The 19443-nt window shown below is 43.6% G+C and overlaps 1 protein-coding gene across 1 annotated transcript; it reads left to right on the top strand.

The window, feature by feature from the left end:
• The first annotated feature begins 143 nt into the window (after nt 1–143).
• Nucleotides 144–4611, top strand: LOC121805193 (serine--tRNA ligase, chloroplastic/mitochondrial-like). Its single transcript, XM_042204985.1, has 10 exons — nt 144–392; nt 481–623; nt 794–887; nt 1232–1380; nt 1471–1563; nt 2457–2636; nt 3076–3242; nt 3502–3636; nt 3955–4048; nt 4197–4611. The coding sequence occupies exons 1-10, from the start codon at nt 200–202 to the stop codon at nt 4464–4466; spliced, it is 1518 nt and encodes a 505-aa protein (XP_042060919.1). The 5' UTR covers nt 144–199; the 3' UTR covers nt 4467–4611.
• Nucleotides 4612–19443: the final 14832 nt, after the last annotated feature.

The raw sequence follows: 19443 nt of genomic DNA, 5'->3' as shown, positions 1-19443 counted from the left end.
ATTTGTAAAATCATATGATCTTAAATTAATTGTAGTTAGCAATGAAATGATGAGTTAGCAATTGATCACTCAACAGAAAAAAAAATAATTTAATGAATTTCTGTACAGCAAAATTGAGTAATTTGAATTTCTGGAGTGGAAAACATAAAAACTAGAGAAGGATAACAGAGGCGGAGCGGAACTGCAGCAATAGATAGCAATGGGACTGCAATCGTGCACCAAACTCTCTCCATTTTCCATTTTTAATCTCCCAACCACCCTAAATCGTTTCTCTTATCGATTCCACCACCACCTCCGCTCCCCGCCGCCTCTCCTAGTCCGAGCACTTTCTTCCTCCTCCACCGCCGCCGCTCCTCAACCTCCCACCGCCGCAATTTCAGACGACACCAAAGGTAAACTTCAATCCAACTTCTCATTGTGAGCTCTGCCAATTTTATATTTTTTTAGGTTTCGTTAGTTACTTTTAATTTTGGTTTTCAGTTGCGCAATGGAAGGCGGCGATAGATTTCAAGTGGATTAGGGATAATAAGGAGGCTGTTGCCGCCAACATCAGGACTCGCAATTCCAATGCTAATTTGCAACTTGTGCTCGAGCTCTATGATAACATGTTGAATCTTCAGAAGGTCAGGTCACAGTTTTTGGAATATCGTAGTGCAATTGCATTCGATTCTACTTAATTCGCTTCATTCTGAGGATCAGTTGGTTCTGATAATTGTATGACAAGTTAATTACATCGCCAATTGAAATTTTGGTAAGCTAGTTTTGGTTGCTAATTATCTATCACAGATTGCAGGAAGTCGAAAGGCTTCGTGCAGAGAGAAATGTTGTTGCAAACAAGATGAAGGCCAAACTGGAACCCTCTGAGCGTCAGAAACTCATTGAAGAAGGTGATATACACGTAGGGTAGTGATAAAATACAAATTGCATCTTTCCTACAAACTTCAAACTATGATCTAGACCATTAGATTTCAAGATTTGATATCAACAAAATAACGTTAACTGAAAATGTCAACACAATGTCAATCGGCTAACAAGTTGATGTTTTGTTGACATTTTCTGTAGACGTTATTTTATTATCTGTTGGCATCAAATCTTGATATCTAATGGTCCAGATCATAGTTTGGAGTTTGCATTTGATTACATCCCTATACACTACGTGTGTGTGTGTGTTTTCGTACTTGAAAATCCATTATACAGTATATATCTCATCTTTCTAATTTGGCTGATCCAGGTAAAAATCTCAAAGATGTTCTTGTTAGCCTAGAAGAAGATCTGCTCAAACTTACTGATGAACTCCAACAAGAAGCACAATGTGTGCCGAATATGACACATCCGGATGCCCCTGTGGGCGGAGAGGATTGCTCTACTGTGAGAAAAGTGGTAATGCGTTCTTGATCTGTCCGTGCGCGTTTCTGGCCCTTGGGATGTTCTCCTTTTTCGTCTTCTCACTACTTTGCCCACTATTTATAGGTCGGTAAGCCTCGTGAGTTTGGCTTTGCTATAAAGGATCATGTGCAGCTAGGAAAAGATTTGGATATAATAGACTTTGATGCTGCTTCTGAGGTACTCCTTAACTCACCTGTCTTAAGTTATTTGATTATCTGATTCTAGAGAAGGTCACTGCTATTAATGTCTAACTTTCATTTGCCTAAATAAGGGAAAGATTCTAAATGTTGCCTCTTTTTTTATGGGTAAATGAATGCTCCCTCCGTCCCAAGGTAGTTGGGGCATTTCTCTTGGGCACGGGATTTAAGAAATTGATGTGTTAAAGGTTAAAGTGGAAAGCGTAAAGTAAGACAGAGAATAAAATATGAGAGATGAAGAGAGTGTAAAGTATGAGAGAAGATAAAGTTTTTGCCAAAAAAGGAATACGACTCAACTACCTTGGGACGGAGGGAGTATAAATTTAAAGGCCGCGCCCTGGAGGACTCGAACCCTTGACCTTTGGCCATAGGCATTACCTCTCTACCGCTTGGCTAACTCACACACACAACATGTTGCCTCTTGACAAGTTCTATGGTTCACTGTGTAGGAAAGCAAAAATTTGAAAACTGACGTTGATTGAAGGTCAACTGGTTTCTTAAAATATTGACCTATTTTAGGGTTCTTGAAATAAAAATATTACTTAAATTTGACTCTCTATTATTAGTACGGAGCACAGCTGCCGCTTATGAGGTACATGGAGCTGAAGTAGAAATATCAGATAGTCTAATATTTAGAATTTCCTATCCATCAAGTATCAATTAAATGGTTAGTATGATAGATTGCCTTTTCCATTTGTCACTGCTGATTGTTGACAGTAAAGGTATCTGCGTTACATCCCCCTTGTATGCTGTACTGTGCTTCAACATATATCGGTCCATGGAATAAATTTTCAGTAACAATATCATATTACACATATTTGTCCATGCTTGTGACTTTGCTAAAGTCTCTGAGTGATAGAATCTAGTTTACAGGTTAGTGGGTCAAAGTTCTATTACCTGAAGAATGAAGCGGTTTTGTTAGAGATGGGCCTTGTAAATTGGGCTGTGTCAGAAGTCATGAAGAGTGGTTTTACACCTCTTACAACCCCAGAAATTGTCCGATCTTCGATAGTGCAGAAATGTGGTTTCCAACCACGTGGATCCAACACTCAGGTAATACCTCACTCAATGGGTAATAACAATGCACACTGAACGTAAAATAATTTTTGCAATTGATTTGTGCATCGTATGATTTGGTATAACTGCTAAGGATGGCGATTGACAAATAGTATGATTACTGTTTTAAGCCTTTGCTTGTGAAATCTGGATACAACATGCTTCTTATTCAATGCTGAAAATTGCTGCTTCTATCTTAACTTTGACTGTGTAATGATGCTTAACAGAATATTTGAAAGCTTAGCACTGAAATCTCACGTCGTGCAGATGTAGCTTCCTATTGAACTATTACACTCTCTCATCACTACTTTTCCGTAAAATGAAATCTCGCAATCTTGATAATCCTATTTACGAACGCTATTAAGCCTTGTTATTGATGCAACAGTAGGACTAAAGGTGATTTAGAGTGGCTAATACATGTAACAATCTTGGGCAGGTTTATTCCATTGTAGGCAGTGATCAATGCCTGATTGGGACTGCCGAGATTCCAGTGGGGGGAATCCATATGGATTCCATACTTGCTGAGGCATCCTTACCTTTGAAATACGTGGCTTTCTCCCATTGCTTCCGCACAGAAGCTGGTGCCGCAGGCACTGCAACTAGGTAAGTCTCTTGGTTTGTGGCGAAGTCAATAGCTCTTTTGATGAAGTTGTAAGATTGATGATTCTATTGATGTTTGGCTCTTCCCTATTTTCTAGCTATTATTCTTTTCAATCTCGAATTATGTTTGCCGTCTCCTTGTTGTCTATATATCTGTCCCCCCCCCCACACCCCTTCTCTGCCTATTCTCGTTAGCCCTGATTGTTTCTATTTCTAAATCTTCTCATTTTGTGCTATAATTGATCTCTGATAATTGGAACAGGGGCCTATACCGAGTCCACCAATTTAGCAAGGTAGAGATGTTCGTCTTGTGCAGGCCTGAGGAAAGTGACTCCTTTCATGAAGAACTTATCAGCATTGAGGAAGACCTCTTCTCATCGTTGGGACTTCATTTTAAGTGCGTACATGTTCTTCATTTATCTTCATTTGCATTCCTCAGAGCATTAGGTGAATTTACTGAACCAATCCCAAAAAATTTGTCACATACCTTTATGGACAGATAACCATGGGATGTCCAAAGCAAAGACCCAATATTATGAAATAACTCGAGTATTTGATTGATTTTTGTATCCGTGTAGGCTTGATAAAATTGATCCCTTAAAAATTAGACCCTTTATTTGTACAAACAAGGCTATATAGTAGTGATTAAACTTTCTAGTCTAGATAAAATGTCCTAAACTAAATCTTAATTTAATTAATTAAAATTAATTTGCAGAACTCTGGACATGGCAACTGAGGATTTGGGTGCACCCGCATATCGTAAATTTGACGTGGAGGCCTGGATGCCTGGCTTAGGGCGTTACGGAGAGGTATGTTATTGGTTATTACCTAATTTGTTGTATTTTTCATTCTTGAAAGGCTCTCACTATCTTCTGGATTATTTACATTGACGTTTTGAACAAGTTTCTTCAATATAATCATATTAGTAGATAACATGGCATTTCATTTTCTGGGCAGATATCAAGCGCCTCTAACTGTACCGACTATCAAAGCAGGCGACTGGGCATCCGCTATCGTCCAGGACCATCCACCCCATCTAAGAAGGGAAAAGGCAGTTCGGGTGTGACCCAGTTTGTGCACACACTCAATGCTACAGCGTGTGCCGTTCCAAGAATGCTCGTCTGCTTGCTCGAAAATTATCAGCAAGAGGATGGCACTGTTGTTGTTCCTGAGCCACTGCGGCCATTTGTGGGTGGTCTTGAAGTAATTGACTACAAGTATAGGTAGGGTTCTAGAATTGATGAGATTTAGACAGTTTACTTGAAACTTCTTAATAGACTATATACTCAAATTTTCATATCCACATTCGTATTATTTGAATTGACATCATAATCTTAATTGGTGAGGTAATACAGAGCTCGATTTTTTACAATCCAATGCTTATAGATGTGCTTTGCTTGTAACACGCATGATTTGAATTGTTATGTATTCCACGGTCCTTGGCTTATCATTTGTTTTGAAATCAGAGTACATAATTATTGATAAAAAAATGTTACCTTTTCCGTGTTAAGAGACTTTTTTTTTTATATGGAGATTTATATTTTGAGATTTTGTTAGTTAAGTGGTCAGAGAATAAAGTAAGAGAAAATAAAGTAAAGGAAACAGTAAAAAAGAGAATGTGAAAAAAAGGAAATAACTCACTTATTATAGAATATCCCAAAATGTAATATGAATCACTTAACTGAGGAAGGTATTAATCAGCCAACCAACAATTATAGTATATGCTTATTGCATTTGCATTGTAGAGGAATTTTTTTACACCAAATGTAATATTATTCAACAAAATCCATAACTATTACATCGCGAATAAAAATTGAAATGCAATTCAACCAATACTTGCTATCAGCTATAGAACCCGATGCCCGAACAAGCGCATGGGCAACCTGATTCGCTGACCCCCTTACACCCCCGTAGAGGATTCAGAGAGCTCTTTCAAAAGCTGACGACAATCTTCTACCACTGCCCCAAAGATGGATTCATCCCTTCGTAAACCGGTCACCGCAAGTACTACCGTTTGGACATCCATTTCGAACTCTATCTCCTTTCATCCCTTTCTTTTGACCCAACTCAGCACCTCCCTCAAGCTAAGGAGCTCAGCCATAGATGGGTCAACCACCCGTCCCCACATCACCGCAACCACCGTCCCTCAAAATTCTTGAACAATCTCCCCGCAACCAACTTTTCTTTGGCTCTGGAATACATCGGCGTTTATATTGCATTTTAACACACCATTCGCGGTTTCACCCATTTTCCCTCAAAGTGAGGTCTCCTACCCCGCGCATGATAAGACTAATTTCATGCATAGGTCTAGGGGATAAATTCGTGAATTTGCTGGGTCTAACACATGTTTTAAGCCAGGTGTATAGAGGAAATTCGCCAGGTCCAGGAAAAGAAGGAGGCAATCACACACCCGAGGAAACTGGCGAATAAGTGAACATTGTGAAAGAAATTGCAAGACGGAGTAAATCTCAGAACTGAAGGGTAGAATGGAGATTTCTACGAAGGTTCTAGAAGATTATGTCCGTGTCTATAAAAGGAAGGTTGCATGCATTCTGGAGGGATCTTCTCGGGGGGGGGGGAGAGACCTCACTAAGCTAGTTCACTTTTCTATACACTTGGGTTCTTAGAGGGAAATTCAGGGAGCTTCGCGCTTGGGTTCATTTTTCACTTTCTCGTATTTTCAAATTGGGTTGTAACACCGTCCTGTTAAGGGCGAAGAAACAAGTTTCCGTTTATTTTGCTCGTATTTTGTGGATTTCACCGAGCTTCGCTGCTCGAAGCTCGGTACTCTATTTTATCGACTATTCCGTGTTTTATGCAAGTTTAATTTTCTGTTATGTCGATGTCTAATTTTGCTGTTGTGATTTTCTGGAGTTTGAGCTAGCTTACTTGTTTTGGATGCGTTTCGCAATTGTTTACTGAATCTGTGCAGAGTAATGCTGGATCGGAGTGATCGGAGTTTGTTGGTGAATGAATCGGAGGTTTGAATTTGGTTTGTAGCTTGATTGTGGGAAAGTTTAAATTCGGTGTTGATCGGAGTAGATCTGTTAAATCAGAAGTTATGGTTGGTTTCGGATTGCTTGGATCCGGAGTGGATTAAGCGTTCGACGTGAGATCTGAGCAGAGTTGGTTTATTTTGATGCCTAGTCTTCGTGTTTTCATTTCGCTTCGTCTAGTATATGTAGATCTAAGTTATTTCCGGTTTTTCGTAAGTTTCCGACGACCAAACTTTTACATTCTGTTCGAATCTGGGAATGTGCTATGTTTCCTTCATCTTAGTGTTTAATTCCGTTGAAGAAATGCATGCCGTTGTGAGTTGAATGCTCAGTTAGTTATTTGCAGCTTTTCTGCCGTACTTGCTATTTCTGGGTCATGGTCCTCACTGTTGGTTGGTCTCTGTCTAGCTAAATTAGGTAGTCGTTTACACGGTCTAGGAAGTAAGCTTAATATACCGAAGTCTTGATGATGTTTGATCTCAACATGTTTACAGCTTTCTAGGTCTAGCGTTTATATTTCCTGCCTAGGTCTAGTAGTAGTTATACCTCAACCCTGTTTGCGTGGCAGCAGCCGCTTAGTCAAGTGTCTCTAAATGCTCTCTTACGTGTCCATCTTCGTGGGATCGACCCCTGCTTCTCTATACTAATTTATAGTATTCGGGTTGAGGGATCTTTGAAGGGGAGTTTTGTGTGTACAACGACAGAGTATTCTGAGTTACATTGAGTTCCTAGACCAAGTGATCTAGTTGATTCATAGGACTTGGTGTCTCGACCTCACAACATATAAACACACGCTACTCTAAACTCGCGACTTCAAATGGCGCCGTTGCCGGGGATGGATGGCGTATTTTGTGATTGTTTTTAGAGATTTTTGGCGTACATAGTTTTGATTTATTTTTCTTTTCTTTTTAGTTTAAGAGCAGAGGCTCGCGGACTGGATTCTGGAGTAACTCATCTGGGTGGAGGGACGATAGATTTATTTGGCAGATCAAGGATACAGCATCCACGGTCACCACCAGATCAGGGTTATCTACGGGAGATCCATATCCGTTCGGTTCGGAAAGTGAAGAGGATTGGAGTTCATCCGGAAGGGAGGATCCCAAGTCACCAACAGAGTCGGAAACAGAGTCAGAAACAGAGGAAGTAGTCATGGCGCAAGTAGTAGATCCAGATCCAGAGATCGGTTCGTTAACCGCCCATTTAGATGGAGAACCAGCTCAGGCTATAGTGATGAATCCACGCCAGCGGACTATTGAGATCAAGACAAACGTACTCGGCATCTTGCCAACGTTCTCTGGGCGTAGAAATGAGTGTCCGTACGAGTTTTTAAATGAATTCAGTAAGTTGTGTGGTATTCAGAAGAGACCGAATGATGCAACGGAGGAAGAATATCGCCTACGTGCAATTCCGTTTGCCTTGAAGGGGGAAGCCAACACGTGGTTATTGAGGTTGCCCCCGGATTCTATCCGCACATGGAGGGATTTCAAGTTGGAATTCTTAGATTATTTTTTCCCATCCAACAAGACGAATGCACTGAAAAAAGAAATATTAGAGTGTAAGCAGGATTACGACGAATCTTTGAGTCAGTATTGGTCGAGATTCAAGGGGTTGTTGGATGCATGCCCGAATCACCGAATGATAGAGGCAGATACCTACTCTCTGTTTTACAAAGGGGCGACTCCGGAGTCGAAGGACTTAATGAATTCCTCGAGTGGGGGAAATTTCACAAGAAATAGGAGAAGTGAGGCAAGAGAAATCCTGGGGAAGTTGATCGACGCTAAGAAGGCGTACGATAACCCTAGGAATGCAGTGAGGAGAGGATCGGTGAATGCCATAAGAGAGCAAGAAGATGATAAAGTAGAAGCAAGGATTGACAGGCTCGAGAAGGCTCTTTTAAACGCGATTGAAAAGACAATTCCACTAACTTCAAAAGGGAAGGGGAAATTTCCTGGTCCAGGAGATAATCAAATTCAGCAATATTACGGGACCCAGGAAGGAGATTATCAAACCCAAGACAATGCAATGGGAAGTTGGAATCCCGATGGGAGCTGGAATCCAGGGAGACAAAGAGACGCACCCTGGAGGAACCATCCAAATTTCAGATGGACTGACAACGAACAAAATCAGCCAGCACCACAACAAAATCAGCAGTTCGCACCTCAGCCCGAGAGACAAGGTAACTGGTCAGGAAGGAACCAAGAGGGGCAGGGCAACTGGATCAATCGGAACCAAGGAGACCACTCGAGCTGGGGAAATAGAAATCAGAACAATCAAGGGAACTCTTATGTACCACCGCACCAAAGGAGTTTTCAAAACAATTACCAGGGCCCAGGAAATCAGTACAACAACGCCTCAGGAGGTCAAGGAAACGCTCGTCAGAATCAAGTGAATGGACCGACTCTGAGTATAGGGCCAGGGCCCAGCCAGCCACCAAAGCCACCAAAGAGTATCGATGATATGGTGCACGACCTCGTCAGTTCTCAGCAACATATGCAAAACAACCTGCAATCGAACAATGACGTAGTGCACAAGCTTCAAGACGCTCAGCAGGAGCAAAAGACAGCAATGGATATGCTGGCAAAGCAATTATCCCAGATAGCCACTTCTTTGAGTGATATGAGGGGGAATGAAGGAAAGATTCCCGCCTCAGTAAGGCCACCTGATAGAGCGAATATAAGTCAGATTACCTTGAGATCCGGGAAGGGATATGAGGGGCCAGTGGTAAGAACGAGGGAAGCGACAGATCCCAAGGAAGGCAAGAAGAAAGAGGATACAATTCCAAGGTCCGAGAACTTGGAGGGCGATAATTCCTTGGTCAAGGGTGACCTTAAGGCCGGAGATTTGGAGAGACACTTGCCTAGGTCAACTGAACCAATCTTCCCCGATCTAGAGCCGGAGTTGGAGAACGAGATAGTAGGGAAGAAAACTAGAGAATTCTCAGCTGAAAGTTCTACAGGAGCAGGGAAGCGACCGAAACCTTTCCCAAACCGGGGGAAAGCCAAGAAGAAGAAGGAAGAGCCGGTAGACTTCATGGATATTTTTGGGAAATTGGAGATCAATCTACCATTCTTACAGGCTTTGAAATTGCCGGTGTTTAGCAAGTTCATCAAGGAATTTATAGCTGGGAAGGCTAGACCCAGTGGCAAAATTTTGATAGGCGAGAACGTCTCCACGGTGATTCAAAAGAGGAGGATGCCTTCGAAATGCAATGACCCAGGTATGTTTACTTTGCCCATCTCTATTGGTGATGTAAAAGTCGAGCATGCTATGTGTGACTTGGGTGCGTCGATAAATGTGTTACCACTGTCTATATACAAGAAGTTAGTAGGGGTAGGCATGGTGGACACGAAAGTTGTGATTCAATTGGCAGACAGGTCATGCATTTGTCCTGAAGGAGTGCTTGAAAACGTGATAGTGAAGGTACATGACTTCCTGTACCCAGCTGATTTTCATGTGATTAAAATGAGTGATAGTGAGTCCGTAGAGTCTGGCGGAGTACTTTTAGGGAGACCTTTCCTACGTACCGCCAAGACTATCATTGATGTCTTTGATGGAACCATCTGCCTTGATTACAATGGGGAGAAATATACATTCAGCATCGATGAGGCAATGAAGAAACCTCTTGACGTTGAAAATTTGCATGCTATAGATGTTATTAACTCCTTGGTCCAGGAGTATCTTGAGACAGAATTAATGCAGGTACAGATCGAGAATTCTGAGATGAGTCATGCCATTGATAGAGAAGTATCCAGTTGGTGTGAAGCCATGAAGACGAGTGAGTTATTAGATGATGAACTAGCTGAAGCGATTCTGGAATTCTGCACGAACCCGGAGCTAACTAGATCAAGGAGGACACCTTATGTGGCAAGCATGGAAGGTTCTACTGAGTCTACGAAGGGAATAACCACTGAGTCGACAGAGAAAAATCCCTTACCCCAGAAAAAAGATGTCCCCAAGAAAGAGTTGAAAACACTTCCACCTGGGCTCAAGTATGCGTATCTAGATGAGAATGAAAATTTCCCGGTGATTATTAACAGCAGCTTGACCGAGGGACAAGAAGAGGAATTGTTGAAGGTAATTCGGAGGAACAAGAAGGCTATTGGGTGGACACTATCTGACTTGGTAGGAATCAGTCCAGATCTGTCTATGCATCATATTAGGCTAGAAGAAGGAGCAAAAGCCTGCAGGGACCTGCAACGCTAGTTGAATCCGACCATGAGGGAAGAGGTGCTGAAGGAAGTATTAAAGCTACTATCCCTGTGAATCATTTATTCCATACCAGACAGTGAATGGGTTAGTCCAGTACATATGGTACCAAAGAAGTCGGGAATACAGGTGGTCAAGAACGATAAAAATGAGTTGGTCCCCACTCGACTTGTTACTGGGTGGAGGATGTGTATTGACTACTGGAAGTTGAACGAGGCTACTAAGAAGGATCACTTCCCGTTACTTTTCATTGACCAGATGTTGGAGAGGTTGGCGGGCAAGCAATATTTCTGTTTCCTGGACGGATACAGTGGGTATTTTCAAATCTATGTGGATCCCGAGGACCAGGAGAAGACAACTTTCACGTGTCCCTTTGGAACGTATGCTTACAGAAGGATGCCGTTCGGTCTGTGTAATGCGCCAGGCACTTTTCAGCAGTGTATGATGAGTATCTTTTCGGACCTCCTGGAGGATTGCATCGAGATTTTTATAGACGACTTCACTGTGTACGGGAATCCATTTGACTCATGTTTGGCAAGTTAGGATATAGTACTGAGGAGGTGCCAGGAAAAGCATTTGGTTTTGAATTTCGAGAAATGCCACTTTATGGTCCCTGAGGGAATTGTCCTAGGGCATGTGGTATCAGACAGAGGAATACAGATAGATCGAGCAAAGGTTGATGTGATCTCAAAACTGCCTTACCCGACGAATCAGAAAGAAGTGAGAGGATTCGTAGGGCACGCAGGATTCTATAGGAGGTTTATAAAGGATTTCGCAAGGATTGCTCAACCACCCACTCACTTGTTGCATAACGCTGTTGATTTTGTTTTCGATGAGGAGTGCAAGAAAGCTTTTCAGTTGTTGAAGGATTGATTGTTTCTGCTCCCATTATCAGAGCACCAGATTGGAGTTTGCCATTTGAAATAATGTGCGACGCAAGTGACAACGCAGTGGGAGCAGTGCTAGGTCAAAGAGTGGATGGGAAAAGCTACGTGATTTTCTATGCTTCGAAAACACTCAATCAAGCCCAGAAGAACTACGACACCACTGAAAAAGAGATGCTGGCGGTAGTGTACTCATTTGAGAAGTTTCGCTCGTACTTGCTGGGGTCGAAGGTGATCGTTTTCACGGACCACGCAGCTATTAAGTACCTGCTAGCGAAGAAGGAGTCTAAATCGAGGTTAATCCGTTGGGTGTTACTTTTACAAGAATTTGATTGGGAGGTTAAAGACAAGAAAGGGACTGAGAACAAGGTGGCTGACCACCGGAGTCGTATTTTTCAAGGTGAGACCGACGAAGCTATACCTGATGCATTTCCAGAGGAGCATCTGTACTATTTAGGGGAATTTCCTAGACCTATCAGTTGGGAAAAGATCATGGCGTTAACAGGTCCAGGAGATTCTGAGAAGGGAAAATGTCATCTAAACGATGAGCTATGGTTCGCAGACCTGGCAAATTACTTGGTCACTGGAGAGGTGCCCAGTTCGCAGGAAATCTCCCGGGCCCAGAGGATGAAGCTCAGAAGCGAAGCCAAGTATTATTTCTGGGACGACCCGTATTTGTGGAAAATGGGAGCTGACCAGGTAATCCGGAGGTGTATCCCAGAGTGGGAACAGAGGGATGTGCTGAATCATTGTCATGCCCTAGCTTGTGGAGGTCATTTTGGACCTAGGAAAACTGCAAGGAAAGTGTTAGATAGTGGTTTTTGCTGGCCTACATTGCATAAGGATGCTTTTGAGTTTTGTCAGAACTGTGAGAGGTGCCAACAGACGGGGGGAATCTCCAGGAGAGATGAAATGCCGCAAGTCCCAGTGATTGTTTGCGAGATCTTCGATGTCTGGGGGATGGACTTCATGGGTCCATTTCCGTCTTCATACGGGAATACATACATACTTGTGGCAGTTGATTATGTTTCGAAATGGATAGAGGCCAAAACGACCACATCTTGTGAAGCTAAAGAGGTAGCGAAATTTCTTAGAGCTAACATCTTTAACAGGTACGGAGTGCCCAGAGCGATAATATCTGATAATGGGATGCATTTCCGTAACCGGACTATTGAAGCTCTATTGAGAAAGTACGGAGTTCACCACCGCCTTTCCACACCGTACCATCCTCAATCAAATGGGCAAGCAGAGATCTCCAACAGGGAGATAAAGACGATACTGGGGAAGACGGTTAATCCGTCTAGGAAGGACTGGAGTAAGAGGCTTGGAGATGCACTATGGGCTTACAGGACAGCATACAAGACGCCTATTGGGATGTCACCCTACAGGCTTGTGTTTGGCAAAATGTGCCACTTGCCTGTGGGAGTAGAACACCGAGCATATTGGGCGGTCAAGGAGATCAACATGAGACCCCAATCATACGAAGGAGAGAGAAAATTGCAGCTACAGGAGTTGGAGGAGCTAAGGCTGGAGTCATATGAATCGGCAATGTGGTACAAAGAGAAGACGAGACTCTGGCATGACAAGAATCTCCGGACCAAGGAACTGCAAGTTGGGCAGAAAGTTTTCCTGTTCCAATCTCGGCTCAAGTTAATGCCTGGTAAGCTGAAGTCTAAATGGATTGGACCATACACTATTGTGAGTTTTCGTGCAAATGGAGCAGTAGAGATCCAGGGAAGTGCTTCAAACTCTACTCATTTTCTTGTCAATGGTCATAGGGTGAAGGTATTTAGGGATAACTCGGAGATGTGTGTAGTGGACGAAGTGTCGCTACGCGCACTCCCTGATATCGCCTAACTGGCCTGGGAAGGAAGTGTTCTCAGTGAATTCCTCGGTCAGGTGACTAAGAAGTTTTTTATATATATACCTTGACCTAGGGAATCTTGAGAGCACTTGAAAACAGAATTTGTAAATATTTAATCGCTTCCTTTAAATCAAGAAAACCCAAACAAATCAGAAAAAAAAATAATCTTCCAAAAATATTTTTCAGAATACCAGACTCCTTAGGGGAATTTTTTATACTATCATATCCTTGACCTGGGAGTCTGGCGTTTCATTTTTAGTGTGATGTTTTTCTAAGTATGGTATTGCAGAGATATTCACATGGGGCAGGGAGTTGAGGAGTAAATTTTTGGAGCGAGTTAGCACCGGTTCGAATTTCAAAAGGTAACTTTATGGAGAGGCGTACGGTCGCTAGCGTCATGCCTGCAACTGCCTGCAACCCGTCCTCTCTCATACCCACAGGCTATAACCGTGCTTTAGCCTTTATTTTTCATATCATATTTACTCTCTCTACAAAACAATTCCCCAACTTCTCTCTCAAACCCTATTTTTCTCTAACCCTAATCGGAGCAATTTTCTTCCGAGTTCTTGTTAAAATTCTACAGAATCTGCCATGGACAACACAAAGAACACAGGAAGCACCTCTGGAACCGCCGAATCTAACGCGGCGGCGTTCATGGCCGACCTATTACAGAAGCTTGGGGGGCCAGAGGAGGCAATGAAGGCGTTCGCCATGTTCACCACTATGATGGGGACGACTACCACTGCACCACCGCCACAAGTTACAGAGACGGAGAGACCCCAACCGGAGGCCATACATTCGAAGGCCGAACCAGCCGCCATCGTAGCAGAAACAACCGCCGCTGACAAACCTGAGGAGGAGGCAAATCTGGCTGCGGGTTTGGAACTCTTGACTGTAAGCGTACCAAGGTTAGACTCTGTTATGGAGGGGGAAACCCCTGTTTTGGCTGATAAATCTGTTGGTGTGTCTGTGGGGGAAACCCTGGTGGATGTTATTTCTGGGGTTATTGCTAATATTTCTGAGAGGGAAACCCCTGTTACTAGGGAGTTGGCAGAGGGGGAAACCCCTGGTGTTGGTGAGAATGTTGTGGGAGGAGAAACCCTAGAAGAATTTGGGGGCGATGAGGCCCAAGTTTCTGATAAGAATGTTGGTGAGGGGAGGACCTCTGAAAGAGCTGTGGGTACTGAAGCCCACAATGAAGGAGATTTGGCTGGGGTGGAAACCCTTGTTTATATCACAGGGGCAGCCCCTTTGATGTCTGAGGAGGGAGAAGCCCTCGTTACTGAAAATGTACAAGACCCTGTTGGTGACAGGGTAAAGTTAATCGCGGATTTGACAGATGTCCCAGAGGGGACAATTTCACCGGTAAATGCAAGGGATGCCTGTAGACGAGCCCACCGGAGCTTGTTAGATGAAGTTGACGATACGGGAAGGGAAGCGCTGGGTCAAGAGGCCGCAGCGGAGGAAAAAAACGACTCTCCCAGACCCGGTGGTGGGGAGGGTGACGAAGAAGGACGCCGCCAGGCGGCAGACAGAAAAAGGAAGGGAAAGCAAGCCGCTACTTCCTTGACCAAGCGAGCGAAAGGGAAATCTGTTGAAGCTTCTATCCCTCCACCCGCAAAGGTTCCTTATGCTGCCGAATCCGATAGCCCTGCCGAGTCTACCGACTCCGAAGAGGAACCTGACGAGGAGCTCAATTTCGACCCTACGGAAGTTTGGTTGACCAAGGAACTACTAAATGCCATGAGGAAATTCTCTGACCCCAGGCGTGCAACAACGTTTAAAGAAAAGAGTGCCCAGGGTAAGCTTGCGAAGTCCGGGAAAAGATATGATCTCGCGGAGCTAAAGTAGATTGCTTCCGATGCCGAATTCCGAGAGTATATCGACGCAATCGGGTTCGACTGGTTACTGAAACACAGCTCTTTTGAAGTCCCGACAGCAGCAGTGGGTGAGTTCTTTTCAACCTTTCGGTTGAAGTCTACGAATGATTTGGATGCCGACTCTACTTTCTGCCTCTTCAATGAAGAGCACGAAATGAGCATCCGCGAGTGGACGCTCCGCATGGGGCTGTTGTCACGTACGCAGGACGATGAAGGACTGTGGAATGACAGGATGGTAGGTCCACCGAAGTTTACTCCAGGTTTCCGTCCACAGAGCGCCTGGGAGTTTATAACCCACTCGAAGGTGGGTTAGTTTAAGACAAGCTGTTCGAAGGCTTCCCACATTGACAACCAGATCCTGCGATTCGCTCAGACGTTCATCAGTTATAACTTGATGGGAACTGTGAGCGCTGCTTTGACCACGCCCGACCTATACTTCACTTGGTGTATGGCCAAGGGAGTCCGTGTGCACCTGGGCTACTGGCTAGCCCAGGCTTGCCATCAAATGGCCGCAAATCCTTCCAGACACATGTACACATGCCACATCCTAGGGGCATACCTGCAACGCAACGTAATATTGAAGATAGCCAAGTCGTGCCGGGATGTGGAGATGTGCATGCCCCCATAGGTTTTCAATATCGACTATTTCTTCAATAAGGGGCTTCTATACATGTCTTGGAAGGAGGTATGCTTTTATGAGGTCGGCGGGTCGGACATCCAGGTGAAACAGGAAACAGCAAGTGTGGAGGCAGGAGCCAAGGTTGAAGTTGAAGAAATGAGGAAGAAGGTGGGATGGATGAGGTCAGAAATCAAGATGGTTAGAGAAGAGATTGTGGCCCTACGGGGTAAAGGAAGGGACAGTGTCGATTTTGAGAGAGTACGGAAAGAGGTCGCAGGAGTGAGAACGGAGGTAGACGAGATGAGAATGGAAGTCGGGAAGGTCAGAGAGGAGGTCGTGGCCCTCAAGGGATGTCTCACCGACCTTGTGGCAGCGTCGACAAGGCACACTGATAGGTTGGCAGAAGGCGTCTCGCTGATGATGATAATGACGAAGTGGCTCAGAGCGAAGTTTCCCGAGGCACCGGAATCTCTTCCTGGCCCTGGCAGCGTTTCTAAACCATCAGGGCAAGGAAGTCTATCTCTCCAGAAGCCTCTCCAGGCGACGAGGCCTCTAACTGCCCCGTCCGCGACTAAGCCCTTGACCGTAAGAAAGACAGTGCTGGGACAGAGTGACGAGATGACAGAGACGCCGGATTCGCCGGCAAAGAAGAAAGCTAAAGTGACCCAACCGTCCGCCCCGTTCAAGGCTGGCTCCCGCGGGGCCAGACCCCGAATTGATTTCTCCCCAAACCAAGTAACTTTTACTCTTCCATTTCTTTTAGGTTTTTTTGCTTTCTGTTTGTGTTTATCTGTGCCAGCATGCTCTGTTCTGTATATACGTGTTGCACCTTCCCACACTTAGCCCAATCCTTGGTCTAAGTGTGAGAAGGGGTTGTTCTGTTTTTTTTGTATGTTTAGTTTTGTTTGTGTGCCTTCTCCCACTTAGCCCGGTGTATGGTCTAAGTGTGAGAAGTTTGTTTTGTTCGTCCTTCCCTATTTCCCCACGTCACCAGGATAGCTTGGGGACAAGCTTGAGTGAAGCGGGAGGGGGAGGGAGTAAGTGCAGTATTTGTATTTGAATATGAGTCTTAGTATCTCTAGGTTTTTATGTTTGTGTGTTGCATGAGCTAGTGGATATAATAAGGCAAAAATTCCCTTAGTGAGAGCGATTGAATAAAGGATACACGTCAACTTTGATGCCTTTTTCCTTAATAAACTAAAAGCGGTCTGAATGAAGTAAGGACGATAGAAACTGCCTTAGATAACTTAGCTATGCAGCCCTACTATAAAAGTGAGTTATAAGTCTAAACACTTTGAGCTAACATGTAAAAAAAACTGGGCTGCCACTTGATGCTTAGGGAGTAGAGTCTAAAGGAGAAAAAATGGGTTATGGAGGAATAAGCTGGACGAAGTCCAGAACTGGTGGTATAAGGTGGACGAAGTCCAGGAAAAGGAGGTATAAGCTGGACGAAGTCCAGTGGATTAATAAAATAATAAAATCGGAGGTATAAGCTGGACGAAGTCTAGGAAAAAAAGGGAAAAAGAAGATTAATTACCCAAGGGCAGGAAGTGATAATTACCTGACCCAGGAATGAAAAAATATAGAAAAATCGGGAGACGATAGAAAAGAGAAACTCTCATAACCCGACGCATCAGTGGTGTAACTTTAACTTTGGAGCGTTTCGATCCTAACATCCCTGGTGAGGAATGAGTGATCGAGCGAACCTAACCGCTGGGAAATCAATAGGCTATCTTGACGAACTGACGGACCGTTTAGGTAGAATAAGGAAGGGGGAGGATTTGAAGGCTGTAGACGATCGAAGAGAAGTTAAGCTTGTGGGGACAGTCGCCTAAAAGTTGAAACTAGTTCATGCTTGTCTGTTGTTTCTCTTTGTGTGTTGTTTTCTTTTATGAATCTATAATTGTCTAGGTCTAAGGGTATGTTTTTGTGTTAGTGTTTTGTTTGTAGAGTCGTTCTTGGGAACCGTGCATTGAAATTCGCCTTATTCCTTTTTCTTGTCTTTCATGCTTGAGGACAAGCATGGTTTAAGTGTGAGCAGTTTGATAAGGCTAATTTCATGCATAGGTCTAGGGGATAAATTCGTGAATTTGCTGGGTCTAACACATGTTTTAAGCCAGGTGTATAGAGGAAATTCGCCAGGTCCAGGAAAAGAAGGAGGCAATCACACACCCGAGGAAACTGGCGAATAAGTGAACATTGTGAAAGAAATTGCAAGACGGAGTAAATCTCAGAACTGAAGGGTAGAATGGAGATTTCTACGAAGGTTCTAGAAGATTATGTCCGTGTCTATAAAAGGAAGGTTGCATGCATTCTGGAGGGATCTTCTCGGGGGGGGGGGGGGGAGACCTCACTAAGCTAGTTCAATTTTCTATACACTTGGGTTCTTAGAGGGAAATTCAGGGGGCTTCGCGCTTGGGTTCATTTTTCGCTTTCTCGTATTTTCAAATTGGCTTGTAACACCGTCCTGTTAAGGGCGAAGAAACAAGTTTCCGTTTATTTTGCTCGTATTTTGTGGATTTCACCGAGCTTCGCTGCTCGAAGCTCGGCACTCTATTTTATCGACTATTCCGTGTTTTATGCAAGTTTAATTTTCTGTTATGTCGATGTCTAATTTTGCTGTTGTGATTTTCTGGAGTTTGAGCTAGCTTACTTGTTTTGGATGCGTTTCGCAATTGTTTACTGAATCTGTGCAGAGTAATGGCTGGATCGGAGTGATCGGAGTTTGTTGGTGAATGAATCGGAGGTTTGAATTTGGTTTGTAGCTTGATTGTGGGAAAGTTTAAATTCGGTGTTGATCGGAGTAGATCTGTTAAATCAGAAGTTATGGAGACGAATCGAGTTATGGTTGGTTTCGGATTGCTTGGATCCGGAGTGGATTAAGCGTTTGACGTGAGATCTGAGCAGAGTGGGTTTATTTTGATGCCTAGTCTTCGTGTTTTTATTTCGCTTCGTCTAGTATATGTAGATCTGAGTTATTTCCGGTTTATCGTAAGTTTCCGACGACCAAACTTTTACATTCTGTTCGAATCTGGGAATGTGCTCTCTTTCCTTCATCTTCGTGTTTAATTCCGTTGAAGAAATGCATGCCGTTGTGAGTTGAATGCTCAGTTAGTTATTTGCAGCTTTTCTGCCGTACTTGCTATTTCTGAGTCATGGTCCCCACTGTTGGTTGGTCTCTGTCTAGCTAAATTAGGTAGTCGTTTACACGGTCTAGGAAGTAAGCTTAATATACCGAAGTCTTGATGATGTTTGATCTCAGCATGTTTACAGCTTTCTAGGTCTAGCGTTTATATTTCCTGCCTAGGTCTAGTTATGTGTCAGTTAAACCATAGATATCATAGCACAACAACCACTTCTTCAACTTCCACCTCTAAATCACCACTCACTATTTTCCAACCATTCAATAAAACCCCTTTCGCCTTGCAAAATTATCAGTCATGAGCAAGACCACAAGAAATAAGACAATAGATAAAGTTTCTGTCTCAAAGCTGCACACTTCGCAGATCTCCGGAACCTCCATATGGCGCTGTCGCAATCGGTCCCTCGTTGGAAGGAAATTTCTACATGCCTTCCATAAGAAGATCTTCACTTTAGTGGCACTTTTACTTTCCAGTGTTTACTCCACACAATTGAGTTTGTCTCCACTTCAAGGAGCCTTCGTACAAAAACTTATACGTTGAGCGTACAGAGAAGAGAAAGAGCCCTTTTGTTCCGGACACCAAAATAATTCGCCCTCTTTAGAGCCCCGGGCC

Source organism: Salvia splendens, chromosome 5, assembly GCF_004379255.2.
Source record: "Salvia splendens isolate huo1 chromosome 5, SspV2, whole genome shotgun sequence".
In the NCBI taxonomy this organism is placed as follows: domain Eukaryota; kingdom Viridiplantae; phylum Streptophyta; class Magnoliopsida; order Lamiales; family Lamiaceae; genus Salvia; species Salvia splendens.
The sequence above is the reverse complement of the archived record's forward strand: the minus strand, read 5'-3'. Positions and strand labels throughout refer to the sequence as shown.

Excerpts from the sequence above, each read along its gene's own strand:
- LOC121805193 (XM_042204985.1), top strand. The coding sequence starts at position 200 with ATGGGACTGCAATCGTGCACCAAACTCTCTCCATTTTCCATTTTTAAT. Across the intron at positions 393-480 it reads AATTTCAGACGACACCAAAG|TTGCGCAATGGAAGGCGGCG; the intron begins GTAAACTTCAAT and ends TTTGGTTTTCAG. Across the intron at positions 2,637-3,075 it reads CACGTGGATCCAACACTCAG|GTTTATTCCATTGTAGGCAG; the intron begins GTAATACCTCAC and ends AATCTTGGGCAG.